Source organism: Sceloporus occidentalis, unplaced genomic scaffold, assembly GCF_023333645.1.
Source record: "Sceloporus occidentalis isolate IW3139 unplaced genomic scaffold, rSceOcc1.0.p SCAF_4, whole genome shotgun sequence".
Lineage (NCBI taxonomy): Eukaryota > Metazoa > Chordata > Lepidosauria > Squamata > Phrynosomatidae > Sceloporus > Sceloporus occidentalis.
Window position 1 is genome coordinate 103,013,578 of NW_028316984.1, and position 12,462 is coordinate 103,026,039.

Below are 12,462 nucleotides of genomic sequence, written 5' to 3' on the forward strand. Positions count from 1 at the left end.
CATGGACAGAATATGCACCCCTTAATGTGTCTCACAGGATATCAGAATATTCACTAGGGAAGAGCTAGAGAAATATTCGCCTCCCCAGTAATGTTGCCACTGTAATCTCTCTTTGCTGTAAGGTTTAACTTACAGATGTTTATTTAGAATGAAGATGAATAATGTCTCAGTAAAGTGTGCTGGCGGGGATTCCAGCAGGCAGCATGTTGGGAAGATGAGGCAGGGTTAAAAGGGTGATTTGCCTAGCCTCTTCCTGATTCCTGCAGCTGTCTTCCGCTGCTCTTTTCTTCCTTTCTGTATCTATGTATCCTTTTGCTCTTTCTGTATCCTGTCTCTGCCCTTTATGAGGACATCTGTGCTGTGCCCAGAGGTGCCAGATAATTCACAGCTGGGCATTAGCTCAATTAGATCCTTTTCAGCACTGAGAAAAAAAAATCCTGGCTTAAATTTCAGCTAATTGAGGGAAGGAGAAAGGCTTTCCCACATCCTCTTTTAAAAATAATGATCCTGTTAAAAAACAACAACATGATTTTGTTAGTGCCATACACACAGAACTCATGTATGTCAAGTTCTTTTGACATATTTTCTACATGTCTTTGGTTTCTTTCAGCTGACTATATAGTGATGCAGTTTGGCCGTGTGGCTGAGGATATTTTCACCATGGACTACAACTATCCAATGTGTGCACTTCAAGCTTTTGCTATTGCCCTGTCCAGTTTTGACAGCAAGCTGGCTTGTGAATGAATAAGCTACATCTAGGCCTCTCTACAGCCAAAACCATGTGCCACCGGAAGAAGAAAACAAACATTCCACATTTTTCTCTGGTGTTATTGGTTTCATACTGTCATGGGGCAGGTAAATTTTCTTTTGTAAAGGACCAACCCTTTCGCTGGAGAGAAAATATTTTAAAATTCAGGACTTTCAAGAAATATCTCCCTCCCTACACACACCCATTCTCTATTTTTCTGGAAGTGGCAGCAGAAATGTGTAAACAGAAGTCCTATCTATTGTTCTCAGTTATTTTATGAAGATGTGTCATGATGTACTATATCATGGCTGAAGTAAAATCACCACTGAGAGTGGTGTGTCTTTTTCTCCCTAAATCCATGAAAGCTACTACAACGCAAATCTGGTTTTGGATTTAAGAAGTATTCAGAGGCAGTAAGGGTATCTCAAAATGGCATTAAATACCATGAGAACTGCACATCATCCACCTTAGAAACAAGACCACAAGAAAGCTGCACTTTTTAAAAACAAAAAGAAAAACAGATAAAAGTAGCATTTAAGACTGCACTTCATTTGGGATATTATTTATGTGGGCAGGACCTGGTGGATCTTTTATTCTGGCTGAGGATGGAGGGGGGAGAAGTGGGAAGCACAAATTAAATATTGCACAAGTCACTTGTATTCCAAGGTGTCATAAAATGCATTTTCATTTCAGTCTCACTTATAAAAGCAAATTCACTGATATTTTATAAAGGGTGGTGGTGAATACCTCAACATTGCCATATGAATGCTAGTAATATATGTTGCACTACAATAGTAATTCAAAACTAGGATAATTCTTTTTGTCAGAAAGAGTGCATGTGCTTTACCTGATGTCTCATGCTCCATCTATGACATGTTCTGGTAAGACTCTGGAGCATCACAGTTGGGAAAGACTTCTGCCTATGACCCTGGAGAACTCCTGTCCCTCAAGACAGACCAGAGGGTTGAGGTCTGACTTGATATAAGGCAGCTTCATAGGCTGTAATGATTTTAAGTAATTGGAGTTTCACTATTCAGATGAAGACTTCTTCATACACCTGCCTCTTTAAGGCAGTCATGTAGAAGATTCTGGAACTATTATAAAATGTCCTTACCATTTTGACTTGTTCCTTTCCATATACAATATGATTTTTTGTTATTTTCCATAGAAAGATCTATTGGATGCATATTGATGTGAGTATGAAAGTGCCAGTGACTGAGCAGAGCTTGGAAAAGTTACTTTTCTGAGCTCAGAAACTGGGCTGCAGCCTGTTTTTTCCACCTAGATATGTTAGGCCCTTATCACACGGAGGGTTTTGTAGCTCTGATCCAGAGCCACTGCGGGTCCAACCTTGCGAATTCATGTTAAAACATGATGTATTATCTCACGTGATTGCTTTCTATGGGGGATTGTTCCGAGGCGGATCCACAGTCAATCCCAAATGACTCCTGATTTTTGTGAATTCAGTAACAAGTGAATTCACAAAAATTGTTTCCAAGCTCACTTCGATTTCAAAATGAATTGGTCTGGTGTGGAATGCAACTTTGCTTCCGTCCTAGTACACCCCTCCAAACCTCCAAGGTCCTATATTTCCCATGATGCTGTGCTGCAATTTTGCTTCCAGTGCTCCTTCAAGAATGGAGGGCACATTTGGGTGTAGCTGACAGGGATGAAGGGAATGAAACAGGAGGCTGGGGGGAGAGATGGGAACAATGGAGGGGGCCATTGGAGGCTGGGGGAAGCAACAAACTACCAGAATTCCATAGCTCTGAGCCAGGACAGTTAAAGTGGAGTCAAACCGAATTATTTCCCCAGTGCGGATGCAACCTAAGAAAAGGCAACTGTTACAAAGGGAAGGAGAGTGGATTGGATTCAGGGAGGTGGTACTTTAGGGAGCATGGAGAATAAGGGAAAACGGATCATTTCTGCAATCCTCCAAAATGGGTCTCCCTCACATCCAAAGGATTTACTTCCAAGTAAACCTGCAGCTTCTACACTGACTATTTTGCAGTGAAAGAATTATTATTATTATTATTATTATTATTATTATTATTATGGAAATATCATCATTAATAAAATGTCTTTCACTGCATAATAATAATAATAATAATAATAATAATAATAATAATAATTTTGCCAGTGATACATTTGGATGAAGCAGAGGACATTTAGAGATAGGTGACATTCCCTGTCATTCATGTTAGGCTAGCATTCACCTGAAACTGGAACCAGGAAGTGGCCCCCTTCTTCACCCCGGAAGTGCAAAGGTTCACGATGCGTTCAGAGCCCCACTGAGCATGTGCAAGGGTCCCAATTCAAATCGTTGATTCCGCGTGGTATGTACAGTGCTGTGTATAATTACAGCACTCTAGAAATAAAGTTTAATAATAATAATAATAATAATAATAATAATGTACCGGTGTGATAATTTAATGTGCATTCGTTCCGCTTTGACTCATGAATCACCATAATTTCGTTCTTCGCGTGTGATAATTCATCATATTAATTGCCTTGGATTCTAATTGACTCTGCTTTCCCTTCACTTTGGATTGGCTCTGGATTGGTGTTCCAGTCTCACGTGTGATAAGGGCCTTAGAGGGAGCATGTGAAAACATCCAGACTAATTTGAAAATTGTTTTCTATTAATATCTATAATATTACCCTTTTTGTTTATGGATCAAAATATTTCAGGATACAGCATATACCATTCTCTTGGATATTTTTACAGCTCAAAATACTAGCAATTGATTCATAATTCTGTTCTTAAAGAAGAATGACTACTTTAGCTCTGATTGTAGGTTAGTTGCACACAATAAGGTATTATAGGAAATACACTGTACGAAAAAGACAATGGGGCAGAGGTCTTGATGTTGTATGAGGATGTACTTTCCTAGCCACATCAGATTGAATGTGAATACCTCTGTCCAAGCTTTAAGAAGGCTATCAATATTGCTTTGAGTGGCTTTTGTGCATGAGTAAATGTAGACATGCATCCAGTTCTGCAGATACACAATCAGTTCTATGCATCTGAATCAATTTATGCCAATGTAGGAATGCTGATGGTGGATCTTTGAATCTGCCGTTTAATATACTCAAACTGGCATTCCTGTTGTGCAGTCAGATCAGCACTAAGTAGATAATTTATTATTTCTTTTTTTAAAACAAAAATTCTGAACTTTCAACTTTTTACTGTCAGCTAAGTTGAAACACATGACAAAGAAGCAGTGACCGTATCACTATCTGTGGAAAGATCTAAATAAGTACACCTCACCCAGCAAACTTCTGATATTGATACGAGGGCAGAAGATAAAGTGCAAGAAAGTGGCTGCTGCATTTTGGAAGGTTAGGAGAAGAAAGATGCAATAAGTCAGAGACCTATGGGACTCCACATTATGGATTAGTGAGGGCCAGTGCCAGAAAGTTGCAGGTCGTCCCTTTCTTAACAGTGCATAACATGGGATGAAATTAGCACAATTCTTAAGAGGCTTATTGAGCATTAGACTTACATGTAGAATTAGACTGCAGTGCTGTGCATGCATATTTGAAAGTAAGCCATATAGGTGTCACTGGTGCTTACTTTTGAAAGGCATATATAGGAACTGCACTTTTATTTAGACTCATTTTAGCAAAAGTACTTCCTAATAAGGGTACATGGGAATGCAACTTCAGAACACTATCATTAGTTGAAAAGAGTACTCATCATGATAGGAATCTGTAGCTTACTTTTAACAATACATTTCTATTACCAGATAGAAATGTATCTGGTTGGATTCAGATTTAGTGATACTTAGAATACTCCCGTTGGAATCAATGAGACCTAATTTAGTAGGGACTAATTAAAGTTCCATTGATTTCAGTGAAATCTATTCTATGTTATGGCTACATAGTTGTCTGTGCTGTTATACAGTAAAATAATGAGATCCAATCTTCCTAGCTTACAATTTTCCCTGTAGTCAGAAAGGGCTGGCTTATGATGACAGGACAGTTAATGCTCCTCTGGACTGTGTAATTTCATGGAATCAGATAGATCAGTTATGTGCATTTGCCCTCTGGGTGTTCTACAAATGTTGGGAAATTTCGGTGGACAAGTCTGTGTTTGGATTGTAGCTTTTAAAAATGTCCTTCCTTCATAGAAGAATTATGAGCACTCTCAGTGGAACCCCCCCCCCCTAAAAAAGAGCGAGACTTTTTGATGTGAGGAATAGAAACCATCTAGATTTCGGTGGGAGTTGTTCATTCCGTCAGCCATGCCACGCAAAATGTTCCAAATAATGCCAGTAATTCTATATATGCATTCTATATACACAAGGTTCTCTGTATTCAGATCTTCTGTTATAGTGAAAAAGAAGAGGAGGGGAAACCCCCTTTTTGGAAAGATTACCATTACACCATGTTCCTGTTCTTCACTACAGGCAGAAGCAGATTTGGCTTTCTAGTGAAGTGGGTTGAGGGAATGGAGTGTGAATGACGGCAGGTCACCCCACCCCACCCGACCAAGAGGAGGCCCCTTCTCCTCTGGCCACTCTCCAGCCTTGATGGTCACTGTCTGGCTGCAGCCAAAGCCAGGTGGAGTATATTTGAAGCCTACCTCTCCTGCCATTCTGGAGGCCTCCCTTGGCTGCTTTCCAAAGCAGGGTAGTGTGAAGGACAGTGCTATTTCCCAGCTTCAGCATGGCTTGCAGAAGAGAAACTGATGGGTCATAGCTGTTCAGAGTCCCCCAGGTGCCTCTGTGCCTTGCCAAGGGGTTCTTTGGCAGCACAGCCAGTTTCCGTTGCCACCCGGACAATGGTGCCTCACTGTAAGGAAGGACTAAGCAGAGGGAGATGGCTGAGGGGAGAAGTAGGTGTCCTGGATCTTTCTGCCTGAGGCTGCAGGACATCTGGCAAGAAAATATATTTTAGCACCAAACAGCTCCAGATTTTAACTTAAGGGTGAATTTCAGGACCATGATACTGTTTGGGGTGAAGAGAAGGCATATCATTGATCTCTGTCACTACCCTGACTGAAAACGAAAATAATTTCCAAATGCTAATTTAGGTGGCTCTCCTACATCCCCACTTGTTACTTTGGTCCTTGAAATAATTTAAACTGAATCTCAGCCTCAAGCCTAGTAGCTGGGTGTCCTAAAGAGGTGTGTTGTTTCAAATAATAACATGACAGTACTTTGAAGAAGGAACTGTTTTTCATCTTTGTAAGAACCTCTGTGTCATGTGAAATCGAAGGCTTTCATGGCTGTCATCCATGGTTTTTTGTGGGATTTTTGGGCTATGTGGCCATGTTCTAGAAGATTTTCTTCCTGACATTTCTCCAGCATTCCCTGAACATGCCAGCCCAGATGCTGGTGAAACGTCAGGAAGAAAATCTTCTAGAATATGGCCACATAGCCTGAAAAACCCACAAAAAACTAATCTCTGTGTTAAGTCACACCTGGCCTTGAGCAAGCCTTGAAAAAGGCAAATGTGCAGGAGAATAGAAAGGGAATGAAAAGGGAATGTAATAGAAGATTGTAAAAGTATGCAAAGTATGAAGGAAATTGTAATGATGATTTCCCCCCCTTAGATCAGATTATAGTACATGACATCAGCCAACAGATTAAAAGTAAATTCAAGATAGACAAAGAAAACAACCAAACATTTCTTCACATGGTGTGGAGCTAATATATGGAAATCATTATCACAGGATGGAGCAATGATATATCATTTAAAAATGAAAAAAAAATGACCAAACATTTTCAGAGATTGGAAAAGTTACTTTTCTGGAGTACAACTTCCCCCATGCTGACTAAGGGGTTCTGAGAGTTTGTAGTCCAAAAAATAAATAAATACCTTTTCATATTCTACTGTTGTGGAAGGTATACCTATCAGCAAATATTAGTGCATGTTTAATAGTGGTTACCCGTGCAGATGCAGTATATCACTGAATATGCTACCTGCTTGGTAAAGTGGCATAGCTGTGGGAAAGGGCTTTTGCCTCCATGCCAGGCTTGTGGAATCTGGTTGGTACAAAGAGAAAGGACATGTTGTTAGATGGATCTTTAGTCTGAGTCAGCAGGGTTTCCTGTGTTATCAGGCATATACATGATGGCATTTTCTAAGTGGAAATAAATTAAAGAAAAGCAAGCTTCTCCACGTCCAATCCTACCTATTGGATACTTACTGTTGGATACTTATGTTCTCAAGGAGAGGAACTCAAGCTTTCCAGGAAGGCTTACTTTGACCCTAGGTCTATAGTATCTGGTTCTAGTTCTTCACTAGATGAGGAAAAACACTCTGCATGTGCTCAAGGGAACTCATATTATTTCACATAGTGGGCTTTAAGCCCATTGGCATTTGAATCAGGTGGTGAGACTGAAACCTAGTTTAAAATAAGCCACTAACTCCATTCCATCTGCCATAGCATACTTAAATGTCATCATGTTTGTGCAGAAGAGTAGGATTTTGTAAAGACACACACACACACACACACACACACACACTACTTATTTTTAATATTTACTAATTGCTTGTCTAATAAAAGCCCCTAAGGCAGTGCCATAATAAAACTCAGCAATCACATCAGCATGAATGTGCTATCTAATGGAAGCATAGCGTCTTCCCAGTTTTTTTTTAACAGTTGTATGTGAACATTGAAAAAAATGCCATGTATGCATCCTATTGGTCATAAGTGCACCCTCTTGAAAAATGTGAGAACTATATGCCACAAACCAGAAACAGGTGTGCATTACTTGCACAGCAAATTGAGTGTGTGAAAAAGAACACAGAATATCCAACCACCTTTCCAAGAACAGGCACCATGCATACAGAAGTCACCAATTAAACCCTGGTGGTACAAAATCTCTCATCTGTAATTCCATATGAAATGGAAACATGCATTCAAATGATCTGACAAAGATTTTTTGAATTCCAGAATACTGAAGTAGGCACTATGCACTTGTCCAGTTCTCATTTTTACTTCAGTGGAATTGTATTTTTCTCCCCATGGTGTTGGCTTCCTGTGCACTAGAAAATGGAAGTTATGTTTCTAAAATTGGGGATAATTTAATGTTGAAAAATGTATAATGGTGTCACTGCACAGATAGTATTTTCAAAGTTTTAAATGTCTCTAGCAAGAGGAGCTTGGAAAATAAAGCATATAACAGTATAGTTTCCTTTTGCTGCATGTGCCAGACAATATGTGTGAATGCGCATAAGTAAGTAAGGACATCTGTTGTTTGAGGTCTCATTGGCATTCCTGACAGAGGTTACTGAGCAGTAATTTCAGGGATTCAAGAAGATGCCACATTATTTTCAATTACGATTTCCCAACCTCAATTCCATTGGCTCTTTCCATGGACAAATATTGCCTGTGTAGAACTATGAAAAATAAAGGTGGTGCTATCTTGAGGACTATCAAGACCATGCCTGTATGGGAGATTGTTAGGCAGTGATGTAACAAGTAGTGTCTGTGAAGGAGGTATCCTTCTCTCCCCATACCCTTCCTAATAGGCTGCAATTGCACTGCAAAAATAATCATTTACACCACTTTAACTGTCATGGCTCTGTGCTGTGGAATTCTGAGAACTACTTTTATGAGACTAGTTTTCTGTCAGAAAACTTGGGTGCCACAACAAACTACAAATCTAAGAATCCCATAGCATTGAGCCATGACAGTTAAAATGGCATCAAACTAGAACATTTCTGCAGTGTGGATGCAGTCATACAGTGCTTACCCCCTCCATGCAAACCCTGCAAAGGACTAAAAGCTATGCTTTCCATATTGTATAGATAAACTATACAGAGATGAACTGTATACAGGTGTACCCAGAGAGCAGAAAAATTGTTACCAATGCTTCTGTATTTTCTCTAGACAGTGCCCTTTTAAAAAATAAATAAATCTTTGCATAGTTTTCTTTGCTGTGGTGGTGTTACTCCAGTAGCAGAAATATCAAGGTAATTGTTGTGTAAATGTCAGGAAAGGAAAAGATTAGTGTGGGCATAGCCATGTCACTTGTGCTGAATGAAAATGAAAATGAAAAATAAATAAAAATAAATGAAAGCCAGCTTATAAAACACTCCAGAAATTATATTTATTTTTATTCCTTTTGCATTTCTCCCAGAGTTAGCATGAATGAAGTTTAGCCTAGAACTTCATGCATATTCTTTGACTTAAATCTTGAAGCTGTCACCCTTAAAATGCATACTCATGGTCAAGCCCAACTGAGCACAATTTTATTAAAACTGGAGTGTATTCATAGGATTGCATTGCTGGTGTAGTTTGGTTTTCTTGTACAGAACTGCCCTTAAGATTAATAAGGTATGGCTCATTTCAGCAGCCTCGAAAGACAAGGCACCAAGTGGTACTTAGCACAAGTGTCTATGGTGTTCAAGCTATCTCATTATGTATGTATTCTGAAATCCAAAACACTTCTGGTTCCAAGCATTTTGGATAAGGAAGACTGCACCTGTAGTAATATTTGAAGCAAAGATCCCTTTACATGGGCATCCTATGGTGTCTGGAGTGCCATAGGTTTGCTACTCCTGGACTAGAGTATGGTTTGGAATGAGCTCTTTCACTCCTATATTTGTGTCTTTCTTGTTGTAAATCATTTATTTGGGATTTCACTGATCCACAAAATAAGAGCACTGATTACATTAACACTTTTCTTAAAAATAAAGACAGGTACCAGAAACAAAAAGTTTATCTATTTAAAGGGCTTAAACTAGATTAACTTTTTCTGCCCCCTTTCTTCTGCAAGAGGAGCTAGGTATACTGTAGTTTTCAGATTATGTTTCAGAGAATTCAGGTTGCTTGATAGTCAGTCAGTGAGGAAGTCAGTAATGATGGTCAAGCTTTCTGTAAGAAATCTTGGTCACCAGTAGCAAACATTGCCTGCAATGAAGTGTCATTGTTCATTTTGGCTGTTTTTGTTGCTATCACAGCCATCTGATGTGATGCTGAGGCTCTAAAATGATATTTCCATCTCTATGGGCTAAGGAACCTAAGCGAAGCACTGCTTCTGTCCTGCTGTCGAGGGGCATGCTGCGCCTTGTAATCTTGTATATGACAAGACAGGAGGAAAGTGGCCACGGCCGGATGACCAGAGCTGGGTGAGGCTCCAGGGGTGGAAGGGTAAGCAGGGATACTCTGTGTTATTTTATGCATTTATGACTTCCTAAACTTTCTTTTAGTTTTCTTTACTTTTTCTAGTCTATGCATGTCATTGGTGATTTTCCACAGTAGGTTGCAAAACTCCAAAAAAGTTCCCATTTAATTATTGATAGCAAACTTACAAATAATCATATCCATGAAAGATAAACCCGCAAAAGTTGAGGATCGACTGTACATACTTCGGCCATTGACTTAATGTGCCTTATTCATGAGACACTTCATTATTGATAGTCATTTAGCTTTTACTGAAAGTGGGATCATGAATGGGGTTGAGGACGCACATCAACAAAGAAGCAAATCACTTATCTCCAATTTTGAATACTGACTCTCTTCAAACCTACACAGCTGTCGAATCTCTAAAGAGGATCTTGAAAGAAGAAAGAATTATTTAAGATCAGGTTTGTTTATATTTTGAGAAATATACGGTTTGGAAAAGTAGTTTCCCTGCCCATTGAAAGCATAGGCTTTTGGCATGAAATTTAAATCCTATGCCTTTTCCAAGTAACATTTGAAACTTCCATAAAATGACAGCTGTACAAAGTGCATATGTTTTAGCTATGCACTTCGTAGGTATAATAGAAAAAGAAATCCTGCCAGATGAAAAACAAACCTTAAAAGCTGTTCCATGCCAATATACTGTGGACAAAATGTACCATATTACACAAGAGTGCATTTCCCCAAAAATAACTTCCAGAGAGCTTGTATTCAAAACAAGCCTTGAGGCTGTACAACAATATGCAATATGTACAACCTTCTTAGGTGATGTTAGATTTCTATTAAATGAAATATAAATGTTTTGAGAGCCAGATCCACCTATTTTAAAATGCATTTCTATATCAAGTCAACTCTAAATCCTATTACACTAAGGACTGATTTCTGATTTTATTAATAAGGAGGCAGCTGCTTTATTTTTTCAATTAAGCTCTGTTGCTTAAGCAAAACTGCACCATCTGAAGTGCAACTGGGGAGAATCATGTGTGAATGTTTTCATAGTTGCTAAAACTTCGCTAGGCCCTTTCACTTAATGATTAGTTTTTTGATATGTACAGATATTTTAAAATGGTAATAGATTGCATCAATTATCTTGCCCTTGCCCTTCTCCTCCTGTCTGAAGTAAGTTCCAACCAGGAACAGTCTTGTCTCATCACTTTCTGTCTGTATAGGCTATTTTTTCACTGGTTGGCACATTTATTTGTCCATGGTTGCTGCTCACAAGCAGGTTGCCTAAATGTAAGTCCCAGCTGCCAAGCACTGAATTTCTCTGCATAAATGAAAAGTAGGATTTTAGTGCATAAAAAAGCTAGTAAAAGCATGTCCATATTTTAATGCATTGCTCACTTTCATTATTGTCCAAACATTATTGTTTTGGTGTTTCCTGCAAACCTCCCCACCCCACAAATGCTCAGGGCACATTTGATTGTCAGGAAGATTGTGTGTGGTCAACCCTACAAATGAGTGCTGGTTAATGAATAGAACTATAGAAAATATTACAAAAAGAAAAGAAAAGGTAATTGTCAAAACAAACAAGGATGTCAAGGAAACTGCTACATTTGATGTTATTATACCTTATGTCCTGAAACAGCCAAATTACCATTGCTCAAAAGAGTCCAGCACTGGATGGCATATGGAGGCAGATCTCTTATTTGGCCCTATCGTTTATGCTAAGTCCTGACTCTGAAGTAGTACAATAATATATAGTGCAAAATAATGGTCAAATGTTTAATGAACCACTATTTTGTAATATAAATTGAAGGTGCAGTAAGCCCAATCCAGAACAGCCAGAAGATTAGAGACTTTCTTGTCTCCAAGATAGGGTGCCAAGAAAGATGGGGAGATTTATATTTAATCTACGGTAAATACACTCTACAAATAATGTTTGCCTCTAGTCCTATAATTGATATCCAAGATGAACATTGTTGAGGGCTAGACAGTGTGAAGTTACTGTAGTAGAAAGGAGAAAAATGGTTAACTGATAATGAGCTCTAATATATGTCTCAGTAACAACTCACTAACTGTGGTTGATCCCTTTCTACTATGTTTCTTCACATCTCTGTTGTGTGCAGTAATTCTGAAGGGTGCCCCCCATCAGAAACCAAATGGATTGTGAAACAATATAGCCAGGCATACATATTTGTAGGACTGAGCCCAGACTATCTGGAATATTTAACTGTATTTTCAAAAATATGTTTTGTCTTTATATTCAGCTGGCTTTTCTACTGTAGAAAGCAGGAACTGGAAGTGCTAGGTGAACAAAGTTTGCTAGCAGTGCTTTATCCCTGGCTAACATTTTCTAATTCATCACTGTGCCTTTCTTAAAGTAAACCAATGATCATTCTAGTAGAATTTGACAATGTTCTTGTCTCAATTTGTTTTAAATTGTGTTTGAGTTTTAAAAAAGTGGGGTGGGTGGGCACTGAGAATTAGAACTGAGAACAAATATTTAAGCAGTCATATTTTTGCATAATGCTTAGAATGTTATGTCAATTTGCACAAGACTGTTTTGTCCTGTTTGAGCAGTTGAGCATTTGTTTGTTTCAAACTATATGGCGTTTTAGATAAATCTGAG

The 12,462-nt window shown here is 38.7% G+C and overlaps 1 protein-coding gene across 5 annotated transcripts in view; it reads left to right on the forward strand.

Annotated features, from left to right (window-relative positions):
• Nucleotides 1–10,901, forward strand: part of TUB (TUB bipartite transcription factor) — a 209,044-nt gene extending 198,143 nt beyond the window's left edge. For all 5 annotated transcript variants that reach the window (XM_089521111.1, XM_089521113.1, XM_089521114.1 and 2 more), the window contains one exon: nucleotides 611–10,901. In XM_089521111.1, coding sequence (XP_089377237.1) covers nucleotides 611–744 — 134 coding nt within the window. In that variant the 3' untranslated portion in view covers nucleotides 745–10,901. The remainder of the gene's footprint in view (nucleotides 1–610) is intronic.
• Nucleotides 10,902–12,462: the final 1,561 nt, after the last annotated feature.